The sequence below is a fragment of the Euleptes europaea genome, chromosome 7 (assembly GCF_029931775.1).
Source record: "Euleptes europaea isolate rEulEur1 chromosome 7, rEulEur1.hap1, whole genome shotgun sequence".
NCBI classification, from domain to species: domain Eukaryota; kingdom Metazoa; phylum Chordata; class Lepidosauria; order Squamata; family Sphaerodactylidae; genus Euleptes; species Euleptes europaea.
In genome coordinates this window covers 64,737,709-64,763,289 of record NC_079318.1, presented here as the reverse complement: position 1 = coordinate 64,763,289, position 25,581 = coordinate 64,737,709, and the positions used below count along the sequence as shown (strand labels likewise).

Genomic DNA, 25,581 nt, shown 5'->3' with positions numbered 1-25,581 from the left:
GTGCAAAGTGGTATGAGGGTAGAAAATGTTAGAAATTTATAAATGTATGACGGGACAGAGAGAGACCCTGGTGCAGCCTTCAGTTTATAAATAAGGCCTTCCCCACCTCCTTTAGTGTGCATGTGAAGGTGGCAAGACGGGAGGGTATCCTTTGTAGCATAGAGGCTGCCAACTTCACTGAGACCCTGAATGCTTAGGCCACCAATCAGATCCTCCCTTCCATCGTTGAGGTTTGAAATGTAAAATGGAAGACCTTGTTCATATTAACCAAGGGAGGGGACCCATTTTGCTTACTGGTGAAGAGCAAGCCATTTGCCACATGCAAAGCCCTCTGGTTTCCACCCTACAGTCTCTTTCGTGTGACCAAGATGAAGTGGCAAATGTAAGTGATATCTTTTACTGCCTGGAAACTCCTGTCAGGAGGACAGAGGCTAATGAATGACTTCCCCTTTGGAACCTTCTGTCAAAGCCTGGAAGCTGGGCCTCAGGGCGTCCACCTCCTGATGGGTTCTCTCTCCATTGAACCTCCACTGGCTTGTGTCAGAGAGTCTGGCTGTGAGCCTCCCCCCCCCCTTTATTTTTTGCTGGCTTGTCACCTCCAAGGGGGTTACGGAAGGTTTCCTGGTAAGCTCTGATCAGCTTTGACACACATCGAAGATGTGACACCACGGGGCATGTGCCTTTCACAGTCAAAAGGGTAATCTCTCCAACCATGACCATAATTGATTTCCGTGTCAACCTTAGCACACCCTTTCGGACCTTAGATAAGCGTATCGCTTGAACGGGCAGCTTTCACTCTGGATTAGAGGCCAAGTGTGGAGGTTTCCTGACACTTTAATTAAATGATTCATTGTCAACCCATCACTCAAGCCTGCCACTTTGAGTTAAGAGTGGATGAGCCTTGCAGAGTCACAATAGGAGCAGAGAAGGCAAATTATGCAGTGGAAGTGATAAATATAACTGACTGTAGGAGATTGTCTGGGACTCAGCTAAGAGCAAGAGAGGGAAAGGCACATTAAGCTTCTTTGTGCCTCAGGAAAAAAAATCCCAGCAAGCTCTGGGGTTGCAAGTGCTGAATGCCTGGTTATTATTGTCATGTCGTTTATGTATCACTTGGAGTGTCAAAAGAACTTGGTTGGCTTTAACTCATTAAATGCTGCTCCCAAACCATAAAGCCTTAAAGCGCTTGGCACTTGCATCTTTATAGCAGGGAAACGGAAATGGCAACTTAACTTGTCCCAAGGGAGGTAATAGCAGTAAGGAGTGAAGTAAAAGAGAAATAAAATTTCTCGAAAATTTGAAATTGTACCGTGTTTCAAACATTTAAATGTTTTGATCAGTTGAATATCAAATATGACTGGGTTTTACTTAGGATATTCAAATTTGGAGGGTGCTTTTGAAAAACTTAAAATATTAATCCCAATGGATAAATTTTAAGGCCATAATTGCTATATTCAATACTTTTGCTTTTGTTTAAAAAAAGAAGAAGAAAACTAACATTCACAACTGGAAATATTTTAAATTGAATATAAATTAAAATACTTTCCCCCCCCCCCATTCATTTTAGTTCACCCCTAGACATACAATGCTGCCGTGTGTGTGTGTGTGTGTGTGTGTGTGTGTGTGTGTGAGAAGTGCCGTCAAGTCTCTTCCGACCTTATATTGAGCCAAATCATTTGTCCATTTTGGTGTTTCCTAATCTTTTGCCAAAATTTAAAGATGTTTTCAGCCCCACCACCTGAGATACTTCAATGGGAAACACTAGGGACTGAACCTGGCATCTTCTGCATGCAAAATAGTGTTCTTATTGTCCTGACTAATGGTAACTTAACAAGCTCTTGGCTGAGACAAGGCTTGAACTATAGGCCTCATGGGTCATAGCTTACATTTTTAGCCACTATATAAGGAGCTCCGTGGCGCAGAGTGGTAAGCTGCAGTACTGCAGTCCAAGCTCTGCTCATGACCTGAGTTCGATCCCGACAGAAGTTGGTTTCAGGTAGCCGGCTCAAGGTTGACTCAGCCTTCCATGCTTCCGAGGTCGGTATCCAGCTTGCTGGGGGTAAAGAGAAGATGACTGGAGAACGCACTGGCAAACCACCCCATAAGCAAAGTCTGCCTAGTAAACGTTGGGATGTAATGTCACCCCATGGGTCAGGAATGACCCGTTGCATGCACAGGGGATCTTTACCTCTTTTATATATAATTAGCTCTTAGTATCCACAGTGTAAGGCCAACAGTCAAGCCAGTGAACCCTAAATCCTATCACTGGAACATCATACAAGAGAGTGGGCAAGTAAATCAGCAAGGAGACTGATGATTGTCAGCATCCCAGGTGATGAAACAATTTTACCTGTTCTCTTGTCAGATGCACACCAAAACTATGCCCACTGTTAGCTCAGATCTGGGCTATGATTAGAGCTGTGGGGTTTGAGTTAGGGACTCCAGTATTTGGTGGAAGAGAACTTATTATTGCTGCATATATCTGGTCCAGAGCTCAGCCTCAGCCACAGGGACATGGCTTCGGAGAGCCCTTTATATCTCCTTAGTGCCCCCTCAGCTCTAATTGGGTCTCCAGTTTCATGTTCAAGTCCTTGATCAAGAACTGGTTTGAAAGGTTGATGGAAGTTGGAGGGCTAGGATAGGATTACCAAATCCGGTGATCTAATCTGTATATTCTGCAAGTTGGTTGGTAATTATGCAACTCTTTGTTCTTTATCATTTGCCTTGCATCTTCTTTTGTTAACTACTACAAAAAATAGGGACGGTTACCCTTTGCAATCATCCTCCCTTTGTTTATTTCTTCCTTGCAGATATCTCTGTTTTGACCACCCTCTCATTTCACTGAGGAAGTTTATCTATGGCAGACTCTTTGTACAATACTTAGGAAAATGTGACTCACATTGTTTGGGTTATCACTTTTATTTAAGTCTCCTCTATGGTTGCAAAATTTGGCCATCTTTGAGTGGGAAGAGAGTGGGACTTGATATTGAATTCAATATCCATTGAATTCATGTTGCCGTTTCCAAGAATGTATAACTTCCTACTGTAGTGCAATAGTTTTTGATTATTAATTTTTGACACAAACCTACTTTTTAAATTATAAAAGTTATTTATTTACTTTATTACAGCAGGCTGAATCAAAATGGAATACAAGAGATTGAGAATTATGCCTTCAACGGGACTATCTTGTTTGACCTGTAAATATTTATTTCTTCTTTGGCTATTTGGGACACGTTTTGTAGGAAATATTTACTGTAGAAAACATGCCCATTTTAATTTTCTATATGGTTACTATTATGATTGTTCCTTGGGCATATTGTTCCTTGGGTTTCCTGATTACATAAATTTCAGCTTTAAAAAATTAACGTCACAATCTATATTTGAATTTGGTTGCTATGCATGCAATCAACTACAATTGGAGAGTGGGAGTTCATGGAGGACTTGATAGAGTCTCTGTTATCCACCAACCTCTTCAGCTTGTTCTTGAAATTCTGCTGTCATGGAGTCATTGTCTGTCCCCCCCACCCCGACAACGCAAGCAAAATACCTCTGATTATTCTTGATGAAGGTCAGCTAAGGGTCAAGCTAGACAAAATGGGGATCATAGATCTCCCTGTATCTCTTAAAGAATAGTTCTACCCTTGCAGGAAGGAGAGAGGGGTTCATTCTTTCCACCCCTGCATGGTTTTGCTAATCAACACCACCTTCATGCTGTTATTAGCCCATTAAAGGGGGAAAAGATACACACGCACCTTTTCTTATATTGTTCTTTTGACTCTTAGTTCTCTCCCAATTCCAGCCTTAGGAGGTGGCCAACTATTGATGTTATGGTGGGTTTGGTCTGAGTTCTTCCACCAAGTTCAAAGAAATCACCTGTGACAAGTTCAATAGTGGAATACAGCTGAGGCTGGGGAGGGCACAGGGCAAGCCAGAAAGAAAGAGCCTTCACATTGATTCTCCCGTTGAGGACAGCACAGACAGAGGGTGGCAGAGGAAGGGATCTCCTTTTCTCCTCTTCTGTGCTCCTCCCCTCTTCTCTTGCAATGCCTTGCATGTCCCTGCTTGGTTTGCTTATTTCCTACATCTGTGTTATGACCGTCTTTATAAATCATGTTTGAATGTAAGAATGTTTGCACTCTAGAAAACAGCATGTCATTTCCTAGAGCAGTTCTAAAGAAAAACCTGTGGCTCCCAGTTGTATGTTCCTCCCCTCACACAGTGTCGTAGTGTTCTTAGTGTCACCTCTGAAAGCTGCCTGGTTGGCCACTCAGAATGATGCCCTGCCTGCATTAATATATATGTGCAGCTCCAGTGTGTACTTGATGTACCTGGAATTGCATCCAGCCAAAGCAATCTGCACTTGAATATATTCCTGCCCTCGATCCGTCATGTGTACTGGTTCTCAAAAGGAACCAAAAACAAAAACAATCTGTGATAAAGTATGCTGGGAAATTTATAGGTCAGTAAATATGATTGCAATAATGTTATACTTTTTAGTGTTCTTCTGAACTGTTTGAGCACAATAATTATGGGTTATTTACATTTTCTCGGAGGTCTGAAATGCATAATTGTGAATTTTAGGAATTCTTCTAAAAATTTAGTAAATAATAAATAGTTTGTAGTAAATAGGTGTTATGTTTTGTTCTGTTTTGCACTGACTAGTTTTGTCTTTTCCTTATGGGGGGAGTGGCCATCTTCAGGCTACATTTGTAACCTCCCATAGACAATGTCAGGTATTATAGACTTAAACTGGTTTAACTGTTATTCCCACTACCCAAATAGCTCTGGAAACTGTAGTTATTTGATGGTGGCTAGTGACCCCAAATATTTAACACTATCTCAAACGACAGTTTCCAGGATTCTTTGCAGAAAGCCATGAGAGTTAAAGAAGTATGAAGACAGCATGAGTCTGTAGCGTAGACACGCTCAACAAATCCCATTCTCTCCATATTTAACTGAAGAAAAGAGTGCTAATTTTGACTATTTTAAAACCAATATATGACCAAGATTAATTTAAAATGTGGATTTTAACTGTTAAACCATAAACATTCTAGACCCAGGATACTACAAAATTGGCCTACTGCCATATGAACTTTTCTAGACCCCGCTCTGTGTCCTCACTCTCTAACCTACGGGAGATGGCTGGACAGGTCAGGGCCTTTTCCCACAGTGGCACAAAGATTGTGGAATTCCCTCCCTGAAGAGGTCTGTTATACCACTTCCTTGTTAGTTTTTAGCCATCAGGCCAAGGCATTCTCTTCCAGTTAAATTTTGAGAGGTCTCTACTGCAGGTGAGGGCTTAGAGATCTCCCGGACTTACAACTGATCTCCAGACTACAGAGGTCAGTTCCCTGGAGAAAATGGCCATTTTGGAAGGTGGACTTTATTGCATTGTACCCTTCTTAGGTCTCTCCCTTCCCCAAGACCCACCATTCCAAGGCTCCACCACCAGATCTCCAGGAATTACCCAACCCAGAATTGGCAGCTCTGCTCAACTGTATTAACCTGTAACTGGGGCCCAAAACACATGTTACATTTTGTAACAAGTCAGGTCTGTTCTAATTGATTCTGCTGCTATTATCTGTTTGGATATTGTTTTATTTTCTATATGATACAAGCGGAGATCTGCAAGAAACTTGCAGGGAGAGGGCATTCCATTCCCCCTTCTTTTGCTTCCTCTGCTTTCCTCCGCTTTTCTCCCCACCTCTTCTCTCCCAATAAGTGTTTCTGTCTCTTTCTCCCTCCCTCACCCTTTCTCTCTCTCACACTCTCTCGGTCTCTCTTTCCCTTCCCCACCTCTTTTTTCATTTTGTGTGCCTCTCTTACTCTTCCTCCCTCCACCTCCCTTTAACACTGTTTCTCTCTTTCTTTTGCTGTCAGAGGTGCTTACTAGGCAGGCCATCCTCTCTACCATTGTACCTGCCTCCCCAGCCATCCCCCCCCTCCACTGCTGTGGCTGCCCAGCTGCATGCCTGCCTCCAGGTCAAATAATGCGTTGGCAGGAGATGGGGGATGTTAAGAATGTGGAGAAGGCTCCTACTCTTCCTGACCCAACCCCTGATGCAGCAGTAGAGGCGGTAGGCAGTTTGGCAGGGGGTAGGGGCTTGGCAGCAGATGTCCCCACTTCCCCTTACCTACCCATCTGCCTCCAGTGGCTGCACCTTGGCTTGGGGGTTGGTGGAGGAGACTGGCTCTTGCCCACTTTTCCACTTTCTATTCAGTGAACACTGTGGCCTCATTGTCTGATGGGGGGGAAGGCTCCCACTCTTCTTCCTCTGGGCTCTGACAGCGTGAGTTCTAAGGGAGTTGAGTGTCCAAACACAGGCAACTGCATTCTGTTTGGGTTTTTAAAACCTTTTGTTGTTGTTTGGGGATTTTTCTGCATACCTATGGGGTCCCCCAAGTTTGAAGAAAAGTCTCCCTTGTCGCAGTGTAGCCCCAGTCTGCAGATTTAAGTATCCATAGATGACTATCAGATATATTGAGGTTTTAATTTGTATTGTGGTTATGTGCCTTTTTATTTTATATCAAAGTTGTGGATATACATCATTTAACAAATAACAAATTAAGACTAGTATTCCCTGAATTCTTTAAGAGGCAAGAATTCATGAAGCCATAAGCTTTCGTGGATGCATCTCTAAATTCATGGGATGTGCTAAGATTCTTTTTCTAATATTTTCACTCATTGCAGATAACTAGATATAATCAATCAAATGTTAATCATTTAAGCAAGCCAATTATTTGATGAATAAACATTAACTGGTGACAGTGTATTTTTTTTTTATTTATTCATTCAGAAATCTTAGCGGTAATTCCAATCTAGAAAAACTGCCTAATGAAGTTTTTCAAGGAGCCCAAGGGCCAGTTTTCTTGTAAGTACCAATTCACATTCATTTTTTGTTCATGCTACACTCCCAGTGTTCACATCAGACATAAATGTTCTTCCATAGGTAATATGACATGTTGTCAACTCTGGTAGTGGTTGAATATGTTTAACGCAATTTTTAATCCCAAATTAAATTCTCAGTTTCAAATTTATATATTTATGATGCCCCACTGTACCTCTGAAGAGCTCAGAGCGGCTAATGTGGTCTCCCACGCAAACAGCCTATACTGTTTATTTATTTATGGAGGAGAAGAGAATAATGTATGCTGCTTTGTATCCCCATTGGGGCAAAAGCCAGGGCATAAATTGAATGGGATAAAAGGACTCAGAGATCTCCATTCCTACTTGTGTCTGATGAAGGAAGCTTTGACTCTCAAAAGCTTATACCCCAAAACTCTTGTTGGTCTCTAAGGCACTGCTGCACTTGAATCTAACTGTTCTATTGGAGACCAACACAGCTACCCTTTGAAACTATTTTCTATCATTAAAGACTTTAAAACTGTTTAGGCTTGTTAACCAAGTAAGTACTCCATATATTTCAATTTCCCTTCGAATTTCTTTCTTTAAAAAAAAAAAAAAAAGTACACACGCTTCCTCACCCACATCCTAACTTCCATGGCTTCAATATTTCCAGAAATTTTACATCTCTCGTCCTAGAGTCCATCAAGGTTTGCACTCTGTGATTCTTTTAGTCGTGTTGCCTGGCTCTTATAGTTTAATATGCGTGCATGTTGAAGTGAATCCTAGCAGGACTTGTTTTCAGCCAGATCCCTGCTTCTCTGTGAGAAAGTCCCTGAGTTTTGCAGCATCCCTAACCTGACATAAATCACTATTTTCCAAACTTATCCTCTCTGCTCCCAATAGTGTTTATTGCTTTTTCTTTTGTTTTCTTTTGTCTTTCTTAATTTTTTATTTTTTTTATTTTTTATTTTTTTGGTACAAGAGGCCATAATATTCATGTTTGGATAAGTCTGTAACTGAAGCTTCTTTTTTAGCAGCCAAGCAATAAACAGTTCTTTGGCAAAAAAGAAAGAAATTACAAACCACACCACCGTTTCCTGTCATAAAAAGTTAATGCAGTGCCTTTGTAAGCAGGAGCCAAACACAATTTCATTCTGATAGGTTATCAAATTGATTTCACTGTAGTTCAGATTCATCCAATAGTTCAAATTCAAACATTGAGTTATTTTTATGAGAATTATTCTGTTCTATTACACCATTCTGTGGATGGTAAATTGCCTTTCTTATCCTGGCCAAGATCATGAAAGTGAGGTCTTCTAGTCATCTGTCACTGGAGTGTACATCCAAACATACTTTCACTTACAGGAATGATTGACCCGTAATAACATCTTTGCTTGGCAAAAACAGAATTGCTTATATATTTTTGCCGCACAGAGAATGATATTTTAATAAATGGCATGGCATGATCGGTTGTCTTGAGTTTTGTTGTTCCCAAGTCAGTATTTGGGAGGGAAGAAATATTTATGGTTTGATTTGTTGATTAATATAGTACCCTTTGTATGCTTTATAGACTAACAATGAGAAGGCAGGGTCCAGCTCTGAGACACCAAGGAGACAATGCAGGGGAGATGGAGACAGAGAGATATAGGAAATGAATATGCATTCATTTCAGTTGCATGTACTGACTGATTTATCATTTATCTATTTGAAAGCCTACTATCTTGAGCTGCTCTACCAATAGCTTCCAAGGCACAAGTGTAATTACAATTCCTGCAGAAGCCAATAAAACATCATAAAAGCAGCAACAACACATCTGAAAAGCAGGATTATTGGGATCAAGAATATCAGCCTCATCAATAAGCAGCAGAAAATAAATAGTCGCAGTAAAACCAGCAGTCAGGATTAAAAAAACAACAACTGAATAAGCCACAGTAGCAAGAGCCTGTCTTGACAGCAATACTTCCAGGTAACCAGACCTGACGAGGATCTCCCCCACCCCACCAACACTGCCCTCTTCTAATGCTTATAATAATTCTACAACAGAGATTCTCACACACAGCTGAATGCAGCTTGCTCTTACTTGTTAGGTTCCATGAATAGGGATACTGGCATTTGTGTAGAAGAGCCCAACAATAACTACCATTAGGTCAAAGCAGCAGCTAGTCATGAGTCTCTTCTTTCCAAATCAAGGTAGAGTGATTGGATGGGGTGGGATGCAGACAGTGCAATCGAAATCTATTATGGATCAATAAGAATTTTTGCTAGGTTGCATTTGACAGTCTTTGCTGAGGAGCAAAGGAAGTCTGCAATGCCTCAGGATCCTTCTATGGAAATCAATAGACTTAGCCCTTGAAAGGGTTACCCTGTGGTTTGAAAACCAATGCTGCAATATCTAGAAGTCCCCTCCAGTTGTAGCATAAGAATCATATTCCAATGGAGGAGCCATGTTAGTCTATTGCAATAAAACCCAAAGTTGGGTAACATGAAGTATCCTATCAGACCCAATTCAAAAAAATTGGAATGTCTGAGGCTGAAAATCCAAATGGCATTTCCAACACTACCACCACCATATAAACATATAATAAATCAAATAGCTGATAGATTTGCTGTTATGGTATACCCTAGGATCTACCTCCTAAAATGGGCCACTTCACCATGCCAAATGGTAGGGCTACATGTCCTTCAATCTGTAGCCAATCTGACTGGACATGAAATGCCCTGTGTGACCCACCAAACAATGGTACCAGTTTGTTATGGAGGATGAACAAAATCCACCCACAGTGCCTTGAAGGGGTGTGTTAGGCCAAAAAATAGCTTTACCATCTCCTGTCCATTTAATATGCAGAAACTAACAGATGGAGTTTTTCATGGCACAGAAATACTTTGATCAAGTAGTCATAGCTACAGATTAAACTGATGTTAAAAAGACTGGTTCAAACGCTTGAAACCTGATGGATTCTGTGTGTATGTAGGCACACTTACGTCATTGTACTATGCAACATAACAATGAAATAATGGTACCATCAGCAGCAACAAGCTTAGCTGATAAGCATTGTTTGACCAAAATATTATATATTACCGCTGCTTTCAGAGGACCAAATAAGCCCTAGTTTGTTTTAATGTGATAGCCAGCCTCAGAGGTTCTCGGGCTTTTGGGCTCCCCACCACCACCTTGTATGCTGCACCTTTATTGAAAACTTCCTGGTTAGAACCATCCAAATCGGTCACTTCAACAAACTGGATCTTGTTTCTTGCCTGCAAACCAGGATTCTACATCAGGATTCAATCATAGTTCAGATACCTGGGCTTTAGATAAGAATCAAACCACAAGTTGTTAAACCATCCAATCTGGGCATCCTGATAAACTGTGGTTAGTTCTAAACTTGCAGAACAGAGCAGAAGGAAAGTAGGGAGAGAGACACACACAAGGAAGCCCAAGGAATTGTGGTTTGTTGGTGATGTCTGAATGCAACCTGTATCTTTGACATTCTTGGCCAAATACTTCTGTTGTGGCATGAGGCGATTACAGGAGCTGATGTTTGCTCTTTGCCTAATGGCTGATAAAAAGACACAGATGTAAGAGGTTCTAACCCACTTTGAGCCACATTATCAAACAGGCCAGGAAGAACTTCCTGGGCACAACATTCCATCTCTGACAGGAGACCAGGGTCCCATTTCCTCTGCTCCCTTCTATGGGAAAGAAGGTGGAGTGTGTAGAGGAGGAGATGAGGAAGATATGTGTCCTCAACTAGGGCCAAGGGTTTCTCTGCCCTGGCCTGGTGGAGCTCTCTTTCTAGTGAGACCAGGGCCCTGTGGGATCTTAGAGTTCCACAGAGCCTGTAGAATGGAGTTATTCCGTTGAGGGCAGCAATGGTTTACCATCAAAACAGGCCTCCTTATCCCCCTCATCTCTTTGCCATCAACTTACATTGGGAGGCCCCAACTGCTTCTTCAGGCCACTGCGGCTTTATGCTTTTATGATGAGCACCACTTGTTTTTAATCATTTAATTGATTAGATATCAATTAATGATTTTAAAGTTATATTCATGGTTTTATTATTTAACAATTTTAAAGTTATATTCATGGTTTTATTATTTGCCTTTTCAACAATTTTAAAGTTATATTAAAGGTTTTATTGCTTGTATTTTAAAACAAATTTAAAGTTATATTCATGGTTTTATTATTTGTATTTTCTGTTGATGTTAGCTAGCCCTGAGCCTGGCCTCGGCTGGGGTTTGAGGGGGGTATAAACTGAAATGTAAATAAATAAATAAAATGTAGGAGCTGGGAGTGATTCGGGAATCTATGGGGGATCGCCCATTGTGTTGGTGAAGAAACCAGACGGAACTGTGAGATTCTGTGTGGACTCAAAGGAGTAGGAGTTTTAGCTGTGGAAGTGCGGCTCTCAATCGTACTGGTGTCTGCACCCTCATAGCTTTCCACAGGGCTATTGTCTTTTTCTTCCATTTCATATTCATCCTGTCGTAACTAGGAGTTTTCTAGAATGAACACAGGCTCTGGAGTCTCGCTCTATCCAGGTCCTTTCAAATGTAGCCTCCCTTCTCTTGCTTGGCCCTCTTTGCTCAGCTGGATGATGGTGACATCACCCAAGGCCCGCAGTTTTCTATTTATTCTTTCCTTTAGATCACCGTTGTGTAGTGAAAACAGCATTGGGCTAAATGGCAGGCCACTGAATGCTTTGCATGATGCTTTCTACACACACTGATTAGTATCCATTTATTGCAGCTCTCAGCTCTAAAGATGCATATAAAACACTGAATCTCCTTATCAGTACCTAATTGCTAATGCTACAAGCAGTTTCTTTTGCTGGCATGGAGCCTATTAGATTACCTGTTACCTTCTCCTTGTCAGTTCTCATTGCTATTTTCTCAAGGAAAACAATCATAGCTGTTCAGCATGGCTGCCCCTTGGAAAGCCAGGCTCTGTGGCTGTGTTTAACACAATTACCATTTCACTACTAAGCGGAATTCTAGCTGTGATCTATCACCAATAAAGCTGTGCATATCGATAAACTCGAACCGAAAATAAACCCGAAATCAGCCACTTTGGCAATATTTGGTTTTTGGGTTTACCAAACACTGAAACCAAGGGATCTCCCCAAAGCCAGTAGGCAATTCTCGAAAAAGTTGAATAAATATTCAGTTTTTTCAGCTCTGTGCTTTCTCCCATTTTTCTGTCTTTTTTTGACTGGGTTGGTTAGGGCCCCATAGTTGGGGCCCTTTTGAGGTTGGGGTTGTGTAATTGGAGCCAACTTGGTCTGACCAACCATTTAGTGGGTTGTTATGGATCAAGCATAAGGGTTTTTTAAAAAGTTGGGGCTCACCAAGTCCTGTTTGGAGGGACATACCCTCCAACCAAAAAGAACTAGCTTCAACAGCTGCTCACACCACCAGGCTTCTGAAGGAGACTCCTTCACCCGTGCAGATGAGCATTCTCCTTCAGACAGTTCTCATGGTCGAGACTTTGGCTAGCTCCGATATCAACCCCCCCCCCAAAAAAAAAACCTGCTCTGAAAATGAAGGTCGCCCCATGTAGAGGCTTCATTTCCCCGCACTGTGACCATCTTTTGAAATCAGATTTTTGATTACCACAATAAAGGACTGTTCAAGGATGTCATTTGCCACCAAAACAAATGTTTCCCATGCCTTATTTTTCTTGCATTTAAGCCATTTTTTTCATTTTGGAAGCTAATTTGCATGGACATCATACTATGTGCCCCAGATACAAAGGGAGCCCCCAGACATTGAGCCAACTGCCTGACAATTGGCTCTTTCTGCCAGTCCTTGGCAATGCTGAACTTCTGAACCTGAAAACTGATGGACAGCTCCAGCAAATGCCTGGAGGATTAGGGTGATCCCTTTGTGGGCCCATAACATTGGACCCCCTGTCCCAAAGTTCACCAAACTTCGGTGACCATCTAAAGAAAGTCTGCCCAATGTCTCCTGCTGTACTTCCCCTCTTTTCACAAGGTACACTTGGCCTTTGTTACACTGATAGCAATCTTGGTGGTTGCATCCACACCACAATCTGGAATGGCCTGGTAGTGGATGCACATAGGGCACTCTTGCTGGCTGTTGTGTTTGTGTCATTTTATGTTAACAGGTTGTTAGAAGAACCTTTGATGAATCTAGCTCTGCTGACACATTTTTGGGATTGTTAAGTGCATTTCTGGACTTGTTAACCTTTTGTTGGGCTTGTGCTTGTGTTGATATTAGGTTTGGATTCAAGTGTTTGGGGGGCTGTTTTGTATTGAGCTTGGGGCCCAATTATTTTATTGTTGATGTTCCTCGCTATGTTTTGTTTATGTAGTGCCCTATGGCGCAGAGTGGTAAGCTGCAGTACTGCAGTCCAAGCTCTGCTCACGACCTGAGTTCGATCCCAATGGAAGTTGGTTTCAGGTAGCCGGCTCAAGGTTGACTCAGCCTTCCATCCTTCCAAGGTCGGTGAAATGAGTACCCAGCTTGCTGGGGGTAAAGGGAAGATGACTGGGGAAGCCACTAGCAAACCACCCCGTAAGCAAAGTCTGCCTAGTAAACGTCTGGATGTGATGTCACCCCATTGGTCAGGAATGACCCGATGCTTGCACAGGGGACCTTTACCTTTAGTGTTTTTTATATTTTCCCTTCGTACTGCAAAGGAGTAGGCTAGACATTTTTAAAACAATAAATAAAAATAAGCTTTGACAAACAGCGGTGTTTCCTCTGAGATTAGTGAAAGATCAGTACGGATGAGATTAAACTTCGCACAAAAGCTAAGAACAGAAAGGGCTGTGTGTTGTCGGCTGGGAAAGGAGTAGATAAACAAATGAACATTGGAGCTGAGCTGGTTCTACACACAAGTGACCCCAGCCGCCACCTGGGGTGCCAAACTGGCCGGAGATGGCAGTATGAGAGGAGGGGGCAGGTGTGATCTGCACCTGTTGTCACCTCCATTGTCTTTGCTGGTGCTGTTCAAGATGGTCTTCAGAGGCACTTCCACTGTGTCCAGCCCTGGGTCTTTGCTAGGGTGGGAGGGGAGGAGAGTGCTTGGAGCTTGTTAACGAAGAAGTGAGGAAAAACTGCCCATGCCAGAATTCCCTCTTCTACAACCCAGCGCACAGGAGCTCTGCCTTTGTGTATATCCTGTTACTCTAGCTGAGATAGCCAGCCCAATGTTTCTCCGGTATCAGTAATCTTAGCACAAAGATCTGAATCTACAAATGAGACTGAAACTGCCACTGAGTGTAGTACTGGTCTGATTTTCAAATATATTTTTCTCTCCACATTCAGTTGCTGGAGCTGCTGTTTAAAGGGAAGAAGGATGCAGGGAGGAAGGTCTTTCTAGCCCCTTCTTCCCATGCCATTTTCCTGCTAAAAATGTCATCCTGAAATGTTTTTCCACACTGGGGGGAAATGTTGATACAATCAGGAGGTAAAAGTGCAGTGTGATGTAGTGGTTAAGAGTGGCAGACTTTAGAACCAGGTTTGATTCCCTACTCCTCCACATGAGCAGTGGATTCTAATCTGGAGAAACGGGTTTGATTCCCCACTCCTCCACATGAAGCCTGCTGGGTGACCTTGGGCTAGTCACAGTTCTCTCCGAACTCTCAGCCCCCCTACCTCACCAGACGCTTGTTGTGGGGAGGGGGAGGTGATTGTAAGCCGCTTTGAGACTCCATACGGCGGGAATAAAAACCAACTCTTCTTCTTCAGCTCTTCTAAAATAACCCCAGTATGGCATGGAACATGGCTCTTGTGCCTTGAGAACAAATATATTCTGGTCATCCAGCCCAGGCCTATGAATGCTTACTCAGAAGTAAGGCTCACTGAGTTCAATGGGACTCACTCCATTCTCTTTTTACTCTGCAGGGCTTATCAGAGAGCTTTTTTCAAGTTGCCAGTGAAGAGTCTAAAATGTCTCCAGAATTTGAAGGGTTTTTTTACAGCTAACTGGGAGAAAAAATTGGGGAGGGGCTGTGGCTCAGTGGTAGTGCAACTGCTTGTTATGCAGAAGGTCCCAGGTTCAATCTCTGGCATCTCCCATTGAAAAGACCAGGTAGAAGGTAATGTGAAAGATCTCGGCTTGAGACCCTGGAGAGCCGCTGCCAGTCTGAGTAGACAATACTGACTGGGATAGACCAAAGGTTTGATTCAGTGTAAGGCAGCTTCATTGTCCATGTGCGTTGTTCTGAATGAAAAACTATCCCATTTCTTCTTAAAGGGATATTTCAGAGACAAAGATCAGCTTCCTGCCCAGCATTGGACTGGAGCACATTAGCAAGTTGGTTGCAAAATCTACTTACAATTTAAAAAAACTACCTGCCATGGAGAAGTTTCGTGCCTTGATAGAAGCAAGCCTTACTTACCCAAGCCACTGCTGTGCGTTTGCAAACTGGACCAAACAAAAGTGAGTATCTCCATTAGCCTTGAATTTTGAGTGTCAGTTGACTTGGGAGTGGAGAACGGGGTTTGATTCCCCACTCCTCCACATGAGCTGCGGAGGCTAATCTGGTGAACTGGATTTGTTTCTTGACTCCTACACGTGAAGCCAGCTGGGTTACCTTGGGCAAGTCACTCTCTCTGAGCCCCACCCACCTCACAGGGTGTCTGTTGTGGGGAGGGGAAGCGAAGGTGATTGTAAGCCGGTTTGAGTCTCCCTTAACTGGTAGAGAAAGTCGGCATATAAAAACCAACTCTTCTTCTTCTTAACTTTGGAGTCCATCTTGGTCCACAGGAAGCATCTTTGGGTATAGGAAGGAGATGTTTGCTTTTGAGGAACAGATGCTGCTTTAAGGACCTACTCCGCCATTTCCACCATTTGCATCATGTATTTTTTAGAATAGACCACTATTAAGGAACACTGTACAGTCTCTTTGGTCAGCTTTAGGTTGCTCTTAGAGCTTCCTATTGGTTGGGAAAAGTGGAGAGAGTAAAGCAGACTTGGGCATTATATAAGGCCCCTAGGCTCAGCTTTGGAGGACGATAGAAATGTGCACAATGAAATAGATATACCCACTGCGTGCCTGCTTCCCTGACTAAAGAAAAAGAAAAAGACTCGCTCCTGTGGAGTTTTACTGCTGCTAATCATGGATTCTTCTCAGCCTCTTCTATCAGGTTTCCTTGCCACTGATTTGTCATCAGTGGGATAATGCAGAGCTTCAAATATCAAGGGTCCTCATCAAGTATCTTTGTCTTTTCAAGTGTTGCTTGAGATTTGCACAGTGATTGAGTTAATTAACCCACAAGCTCTGTTGGTTTGTGTCACTGATAATACTTTAACTGGTTTACTGGTTTAAGGCATTAAAGCAGGGGTAGTTTGACTTGTCCTGGTTGGTCTACTGTTTTTAAAAGATATATACTAGATTCCACAAAGGCTACCATTGTTATTTAAAATGTACAAAGCAAGACTGAATACTCAGTCTCTTAATAGTTTAGGTATGGCTGATTTGTGATGAGGGATTTGCTGCATTCTTTGTAAAATAATCTACAGGTGTTAGGAGGCCCCATGGAAATTGGCCTGTGGACCACTGCCCACCTGTTCTCTGCATCAGTTGTACAGCATCCGTGGGAAAGAAAACTATTGCTGGAGAGTACTCTCTTGGTAGTGTTCCTGATAGCATATACAGGGGATTTTTGTATCCTAGGAAACAAATTAGGCCAGGACTCTGAGACCTCGACTTCAGAAACTGTCGTGCCCTAATGGCACTTTACAGACACTAGATTGTTTTTAAAAATCTATTTTGACTATTTCCAAGAATGGGCCTTTGAACCTTGCTGAGGTTTGCTCCCCACCGCGACTGAGATGCAGCCCCTGATTGTAGCAGCTTTCCAGGTAGAGCAAAGGTTATGGATGCAGATATAGTAAAAATAAATAGAGGTCTTCAGTACCAGCTAGCAATGCCCATGGTGGTGGTTCTATTTATTTAGAATTCAAGATGAACTAGAACACCTCACAACAGATTAAATTATTTTAGGCATTTTTTGAGAGAAATTAGAGGAAACCTAGGAGAAGGTGGGGGAGAAACAGCAGGGTTACATGAAATCTCTTTAAGCTGCCCTCTCAGGACTGTGCCCTTGGCCATGTAGGAGAAGATTTCCTTGCCAAGTAATGTTTCCCCCCTTGACTTCAGAAAGATAAACACTTTCTCAGCGCCTTCTCACAGCTGAGCTCTCTCACACAGAGAGGAGTTGGCCAGGGCTCTTTTTTCCACTGCCCCTTGGCATCAAAATGAAAAGCCTAGTCTCACAGCCTCCGCCACAATCATCAGAAGAGTTGATTTTCTTTCTGCCTCAAGCTTACAGGAAACAAATCAAAGAAATAAAGGTGATGATTCTTTCGAGTGGGTCAAATTCAATGATGCAGACTTGATTTCAGGTTCCACACAGCTGCTTCTCCCAGGAAGCAGGAAGCTGTGAGTTCCTGAAGTATCTGAAGAAGTGAGCTATGGTTCACAAAAGCTCATACCCTGCCAGAAATTTTGTTAGTCTTTAAGGTGCTACTGGACTCTTGCTCTTTTCTCCTGAAGGCCGGGGTTTCTGTTGTGTTGGTTGTCAACTACATCCCACTTCAAGCTCTCAAGATGTTGTACAGTAACAAAAAAGATACTATAATAATAACATAAAACAAATGAAGCACATTCCAAAGCCAATAGAATAATGGTGAGAATAAATGGAGAGAAATTTCTCTCCCTTACTCTTAACAGTAGAAATTGGGGTCATCCAATGATTGGTGGGTGGATTCAGGACCGACAGAAGAAAGTGCTTCCACACACAGTGCATAATTAATAGTTAGAATTGCTACCACAAAATGTGATGATGGTCACTGGGTTAACAAATGATTCAGTGCTTCTCTCTCAATGGTTGTTATCTACAAAAAGTGTGTGGCCATCACTAGCAGCTGCTAGCATATGATTCATCCTAATGCCATTTCACTGAGGGGACTCTACATTCATTTGACATTTCTATAGTACCATGATGCACCTCCATCCATTTCTTGCATTGCTTCATTAAGTGACCATTCAGTGTGTCTTATTTGACCACTTAATTAAGTGACCACTTGATGTGTCTTATCTAACAACGCGGGCAAAGCCTATCCCTCAATAAATGGGTTAGGTTTGGATCCTCTGCCTTCATTCCACATGGCCTGGTATTTGGCTGTTACAGTGGCAATCCTGCACTGTGGAATATATGCCTCTCACACTAGACACTTTAAAAACATTGGTTATGTATACACAGAAGTGCCTTGCACCAGAGAAAGTGCAAGCCACAACAGAGGGCAGCTTCCACAAAGGCTGAAGAGAACTGCACACAAAACCCAAACCTCAGTCTTTACAGAACCACAAGATGCTTTTTGTTAGAATCATAGAAGCATAGAGTTGGAAGGGACCTCTAGGGTCATCTAGTCCAACCCCCTTCACAATGCAGGATATTCACAACCACCTCCTCCCTACACCCTCAGTGACCCCCTACTCCAAAATCCCTGGCCAATTGGCTGGGAGGGAAATTGCTTCCTGACCCCAAGGTGGTGATCAGCATTTCCCTGAGCAAGTAAGAAAAGGCCAAAAGAGCCAAACACTGACACAATCCTTCCTGCCCTCCCTCTCATGATCTGCCTCAGCTCACAGAATCAGCCTTGCTGTTGTTGATTTTGCTGTAGCAGATCCCTGGGGCAGTTGCTAGTAAGGGCTTGCTGGTTTTCTGAATACTGGGGATTTCACATTTATACAGAACCACATTCAATCATGTGAACCTCCACCCCCACCCCCAGGCTGAAGGCTGAAGGGTATAACTCCAGACACAAATCTGCTGCCTTAGTGAAGCTGAAGTTGCACGTCACAGAGAGTGACCTTTCCTCCCTCTGTTTTTTTTTTTGTTTGTTTGTTTTAAAATGTAGCCTGAAGGCCAAACTACATGTTTGGATTCTTAACAAGTTGGGTCTGGGTCCTAGAGTTTTCCGTGCACATGGAGCAGGAAAAATGGGGGAATCTCCTCCCAGCACTGTTTCGGAGCGGGAAAATGGATTGGGGGGGAGAGAAGGCAAGAGGTATTTCTCAGCTCGCAGCACTGTTCTAAGGCAATCTGGGCTCTCCTTTATTTTTCAAAAGCCATTCCCGATAGCTGCTGTGTGGCTTCAGAGAACCTGAGATGAGTACGGCAAACCCAGACCCCACTAGTTAAAAACCCAAACATGTAGCAGGCTGCAACCCTGAATAGAGGAAGAATATGTGGATGGAGAGAAATTTCTTAACATTTCTTCTGGCTGAAAATAACCCCCCTAGAGCCTCTTTTTCTTTTCTTTTCTTTTTTTCCTTTTTTTTGGGGGGGGGGCATGGGAAAATATATGATGGCTGTAGTTTCCCAAGACTAAAAATGCAGCCTGAGGGTTGCCATTTCATTTATTTGCTTGTTAAAATCATTTATACTCCATTTTGTCAATTAGCAACATTTGCCCAAAGCTGCTAATAATAAAGCATAAATAAACAATTTTCAACAGAACAACTGAAATTGATCAATCTGCAGCAGAAGTTTCAGAGATCTTAACTGGGACAAAAGAAATGAGCATCACTATATCAAACCAAAACCAGTACTGCTTTGCAACACTAATTGGGAGAGGATACATCCAGTCCACCAAATGCCTGGTAGAAATGTCTTTTTGTCTGACATCCAGGCAGTACTAATGAAGGCATCAGGCAAATCTCCCAAGGAAGCCTATTTCGAAGGCACAGAGTCTCCGTTCATCATCCATCTCCATTTGACTTCAGAAAGCGGTGTGCAGCAAGATCCAGATTGGCAGCAGAAACAGGCCGTTCATCGAAATCTCACATGCCCAATAGGATGCAGGTTGTAAATCTGCAAGCATGGCTTGGCTGGTTCCCAGATAGTTTGGAAATATTTGTGACTGAATCACATGGAGTGCAACTGAATGACCAAAAACAGAATGCCACTGTGATCACTTATTACTAGCACACATGCCGGAAGCTTTTCATGTCTAGGGCACATTCAGACATGCTGCTCCTTAGTGTGGCATGCTGAATGTCTGAATGAGTTCCAAGTTGCTAAGTAGTACCTGGGGGGGGGGGGGAACAGGAACAAAGAAGCATGAGGCTAGCAACTAACTGAATTCTGTCTTTCCACGGCCACTGAAAGCAGTCACCCCTGAAAAGTCTTTTCCATGCAGATGTCCCTTCTCTTACTCCCAGGCTGAAAAGACTTACAGATGTGGACAAGTTCCAGACTGTTCGGTTATACTTGAAGAGACCTTATTGCCTTGCCCAACAGATTCAGCTCAGCTTTGATGACTGCTAGATCAAGGGCTAATTAAGGGAAATGGCAGAGAAATTATTTTTCATCTTGACGAGAGTTCTGATGTTCCTCAGCTTCATCATATATTATTACATACCCCCCCTTAGGATATTTCAGATGTGGCTGGGAAGATGAACTCTTTCAGGCAAGCTAGTTCCATATTGACTGAAATTGTTCAAAGAGATCATGTGACATCCTGGAATAACAAGGGACTAGGTCTTGAGTCCCACTTAGCTTATTCTGAATTCCACAAACACACACACAATGAAGTGCTCATTTATGAATTTGTTGTGTTTTACACATGGCTCAGCAATGGAAATGACAACTAGGGATGAGCAGATTATTCCGTTCTTTTTTGTTGTTCTGTAATTTTGCTCCATACAATATTACACTCGTCCCTAATTCTGGCTTAACTGGATGAATTTTTAAAATTAATTCCAAAATCAATGTATCTGTGGTTTGCTACAAATTTCAATTTCTTTAGTTCATTCCAAATTCCTTTTTCATGTTGTTCTCTACCTATGCACATCTTAGCTGTTTGTATTTGTTAAAATATCACAAAAAAGGCATCTTGATCCGATTTTATTATTGCATCAAGATTTTCTTTACAAAGTGTTTGCTTATAAACTCCTGAACTTTGTTTGTGTACAGGACTTTATAAATAATCTGGATGGAATCAAACATGACTGTATCAACATGGCTTTTTTGCCGTGTTTTATCAATGTACATATTGGTAACACAGAATTGAGGAAATGATGCAAATGAGCTGAAAAACTGAAAAGGGTAGCAAAGTCAAGTTCTCCAATGCGTATGCTCCAACTTTGGAATTAATTATTAGAGAAATTCAGGAGGAGTGTACAATAAATGACTAGGGTCATTTATGAGTTTGTCTATTTCAGGCTTTCTCAGCATCATGGGTCACATAATAAGAACAGGATGGGAAGTGTAATGCTGCAGTCATATGCATACGTACCTGGAAATGAACACTATTGAACTCAGCAGGACTTGCTTTGATGTAGCAGCTAGCGTGGTGGATTAGGATCTGGGAGATCCTACGTTCGAATCCCCACTCTACCTATGAGAGTTTGCTGGGTGATCTTGGGCCAGTCACACACTCTCACTGTAATCTACCTCACAGGGTTGTTGTGAGGATAAAATGGAGGAGAGGAAAATGATGTAAGCCACTGTGGGTAAAAGAAGAGTATAAGTAAATAAACAAATAGACATTTACAGTTTGATCCTGAACATGATTATCTGACAGATTTTCAGACACGTAAAAGTTTGAAAACACAAATGAGGTTCATATTACAGCCCAATCCTCTAAAGTATGCCACACAGGTGATGTGAAAAGTTCTTACTTTACCTGTCTGGGAATCAGCAATTCATTTCCTCTTGTACTTAGGCCTGTGAAATGGTTAAACTTGTGAAGATGATAGCCCATCAGGAAATGCAGCCCACTTTCTTGTCCTGTCTGACGTAAAGATCCGATTGTCACTTAGGGAACTGCATTGCCATGATATCTCTCTTGTCTTTACCATTGTTATTTTTGTCTTTTGACGGGCTGTCACTTATTGAACTCCACTCTACAAATGTTGTTGCAGCATCAGTAGACTCTTGTTTCAGGAGGCTTTGAGGTCAGAAGTTAGGAGCCTCGCTTGGTTGCTTTTTCTGCATGTATTTATTCATTTCAAAATGTCAGTATCCCACTTAATATCAAAGCTTTCTGGGGGGGCTACAATACAATTACAAAACAGAACCACATTTAAAACAATTTCCAACAGCAGTCAAACAGCCACAATGGAATCGGAAAACAGGGGCTGGCCTAAATGGAAAGGTTTTAGCCAACTTGCAAAAGGAGCAAGTTAACGGGCATCCTGAACCAATGCATTCCACAAGAAGAGTGCCATTACTGAGACCTTGCTGTTTGTAGCTTGCATGCCCAACTTTAGGAGCGCTCAGAGTAGGGGTCGTCTGATGTAGGGCTGTTGAAAAAAAAATTCGTTAAAGTTCGGCTTCGGCAGAATTCGGCCCTTTTTAATTCAGGACGTGCCGAAGTCCAAACACCCCCGCTTCGGATCCGCGAAATTTGGCGCGAGATCCGGAGTTTGAGGAAAAATTCGGCCCCGCGCGCCTTCACGGGGCTTCCATGAAGGCACGCGGGGGGCTCTTTAAACAGATGTGTGCCTTCCAGCCGGGAGGCGCAGATCTGTTTAAAGAGTCCCCCCGCACACCTTCATGGAAGCCCCGTGAAGGCGCGCGGGGGGGGCGAACCCCGAATCTGCCGAATTTATTCACCCCAAAGTCGGCGAATTCGGCTCCCCCGTTTCCCACCTTTTTTTGAGTTCGGCTTGTCCCGAACTAAAAACCGCCGAATCGGGGGATATTTGGCTGTTTTTCGGTTCGGGACGAACCGAATCGACAGCTCTAGTCTGATGGTCTCTGAATTCTCAGAGGAACATTGGAGCAAATGTTTCTCTAGGACCTGAGGACCAGACTGCTCAAGGCTTTTATGTTCCAGATCACTACTCTGGATGGTGTTTGGTCAGTAACTGGAAGCCAAAGTAGTTGTTTGAGAACATGTGTTGACTTGTAATAAATGAATTGAATTGAGGATAAGCGGTGTATGTTCTTTGCTGGCAGCTCCCGCCTCATCATCTGGTTGCTTCCATCAGGACTAGCTGAACTTCAAAGGTAACCTCGCACAGAGTACATTAGAGTAGTTCAGTTTTGAATTTACCACAGCCTGTGACACAGTGGCCAGCTTCCTGTAAGCACAAATGCTTAGAGATAAGGTCCTACAAAGTTCTAATAAGGCTTAGAAATTGTATAGGACTTTTGATGGTTCAGAGTGCATATTACCTTCTTTTAATCCTTTCAACTGCCTATCAGGTAGGTCAGAATATAGTGGAGTGGGAAGGCTGAGGCTAAGGGAGTTTCATTTGCCTCAGGCCATCTAGAAGTCATGGCTTAGGCAAGATTTTAAATGGGGACACTCTGGTTTGTAACTCATTCTCTTCCAACTGTGCTAAACCAGTTCTACCCTAAATCAATTATGTAGGGAATATATAACTAGTTAATAATGTTGCTCAGGGAAATGCAAAATGTGTCTCTTTTTTTGCTGCTTTGTTTTTTAGACTCTAACTATATTCTCTGCCGCCCCTTTCCAGTGCTGCATTGCACCCAATATGCAATAAACTTTCTGACAAAGAAGACCTTGATGAGTATCCTGAAGATAGAGTCCAAAAAAGATCTGCAGCTGAAGATGACTTTTCCACTGATGATCTCCACCCTGACTTCCAGTGTAAAAAAGAGGTTCAAGTCACTTGCTTTCCTGAGCCTGATGCCTTCAACCCATGTGAAGACATCATGGGCTACAATATTCTCCGAGTCCTCATATGGTTCATCAACATCCTAGCAATCATGGGGAACCTTGTAGTGTTAATAATTCTAATTACCAGCCAGTATAAGCTCACTGTCCCCCGGTTCCTAATGTGCAACCTCGCATTTGCAGATCTGTGCACCGGCATCTATTTATTGTTGATTGCACTCAAAGATGTACAGACCAGAAGCCAGTATTACAACTATGCCATAGATTGGCAAACCGGTGCTGGCTGCAACGCGGCTGGCTTCTTCACTGTTTTTGCCAGTGAACTTTCTGTCTATACTCTGACCGTCATCACTTTGGAGAGATGGCACACCATCACTTACGCCATGGAACTGGACCGCAAAGTCCGTTTTCGACATGCAATGGCCATCATGCTGGTGGGATGGATCTTTGCCTTCACTGTGGCCATCCTTCCCATATTTCGAGTTAGCAGCTACATGAAGGTCAGCATCTGCCTACCCATGGATATAGAAACTCCACTTGCTCAGGCATATATAATGTTTCTGTTGATCCTGAACATTCTGGCCTTCATTATCATTTGTACCTGCTACATCAGCATTTACTTCACTGTCAGGAATCCCAACGTCTTCTCGTCTAACAGTGATACCAAAATTGCCAAGCGCATGGCCATACTGATCTTCACAGACTTCCTCTGCATGGCACCCATCTCCTTTTTTGCCATATCAGCTTCTCTCAAGGTCCCTCTCATCACTGTGACCAACTCAAAGATCCTCCTTGTTTTGTTCTATCCCATCAACTCATGTGCCAATCCCTTCCTGTATGCCATCTTCACCAAGACTTTCCGTAGGGATTTCTTCATTTTGCTAAGCAAATTTGGATGCTGTGAAATGCATGCTCAGATTTACAGAACAGAAACCTCCTCTTCTGTTCACACAACCCATATGAAAAATGGACACTACACACCAGCTCCTAAAACCAGTGATGGAACAATTTATTCACTGGTTCCTTTGAATCATGTGACCTAAAGAAGGTCAACAGTAGATTTCTGCCAAGAGTTATCAAAGAGTAATCTGTGCTTCCCTAGGAAAACAGGCAATTTCAGAACAAGACAGAAGAGTCTCCTGATCTCCCCTACCCATCAAAACTCCAAATGTACAAATGTAACACAGATTTAGGCAGTCTTCAGCCTGTTGGCTGCCTCACTGTGTGGTCTTGACTGATTACTTTAAAAAAACACATTTTATATTTTAGTGTGCACACAATATAAAATACACTCCCCAAACTGAATTTACTTTCAGTGCTGGGAGACAATGATAAAAAAATCTTCTATTTTTACTTCAGCCCCCTCCTCAAAGACTTTACTGATTGCTGGAGGCTTATTTAGTGACTATATGAAACTGCCTTGTTCTGAGCAAGACTATTTTTCCATCTAGCCCAGAATTCATCTCCTCCTAACTTGCAACAGCTCTCCCTGGCGGAGGTCTTTCCCATCTCTGCAACCACAGATCCTTTCTTTAATTGGAGGTGCAAGGGATTGAATGTAGGACTTTCTGCATGCAAAGTATGTTCTCTGCCAAACTGTTATCATGGGAATAAATGTCAGGCACCAGGTGTCTGGACAAAGAGACACCAGTTCCATATTCCCTGTGCTACAGGTCATGGTTTCTCCTTTTTTTGTTTTTTACCTGTTGGTCCCAACCTTCCAAGCCAAGGAAAGTGAGTGGTCCCACCATGCTATGTCTTAATTATGTCTGTGGAACTTCAATTGTTTTCTCCCCCTTCGGTGGTTTTCTGAGAGTAAATCTGAAAACAGAGGGGTTAGCCTGGTTGAGGAACAAAACTTTTATTCAGCTCTCAATTCATGCATTTTTTCATGAAAAATTCACATTTTCTAATGTACGTTTATTTTCATAAATGACTGGCATCAATGCCACAGCAAAGAAACCCTTAATTTGCGAAGTGTCTTTTTAAAAGACTTCCTAATTGTTAAGATGCAATTCAGCACATAATGTTTTATATATATATTCTTGCTGATTTCAACAAGTTTTAAAGGGTACAAGATTTTAGAATATGAATTACTATTGGG

General features: G+C 42.4%; 1 protein-coding gene across 1 annotated transcript in view; it reads left to right on the top strand.

Moving 5' to 3' along the window:
• FSHR (follicle stimulating hormone receptor) overlaps positions 1 to 24,578 on the top strand; it is a 106,706-nt gene extending 82,128 nt beyond the window's left edge. Inside the window, exons 7-10 of the mRNA XM_056852993.1 lie at positions 3,129 to 3,197; positions 6,798 to 6,872; positions 15,069 to 15,254; positions 23,317 to 24,578. Coding sequence (XP_056708971.1) covers positions 3,129 to 3,197; positions 6,798 to 6,872; positions 15,069 to 15,254; positions 23,317 to 24,520 — 1,534 coding nt within the window. The 3' untranslated portion in view covers positions 24,521 to 24,578. The remainder of the gene's footprint in view (positions 1 to 3,128; positions 3,198 to 6,797; positions 6,873 to 15,068; positions 15,255 to 23,316) is intronic.
• Positions 24,579 to 25,581: the final 1,003 nt, after the last annotated feature.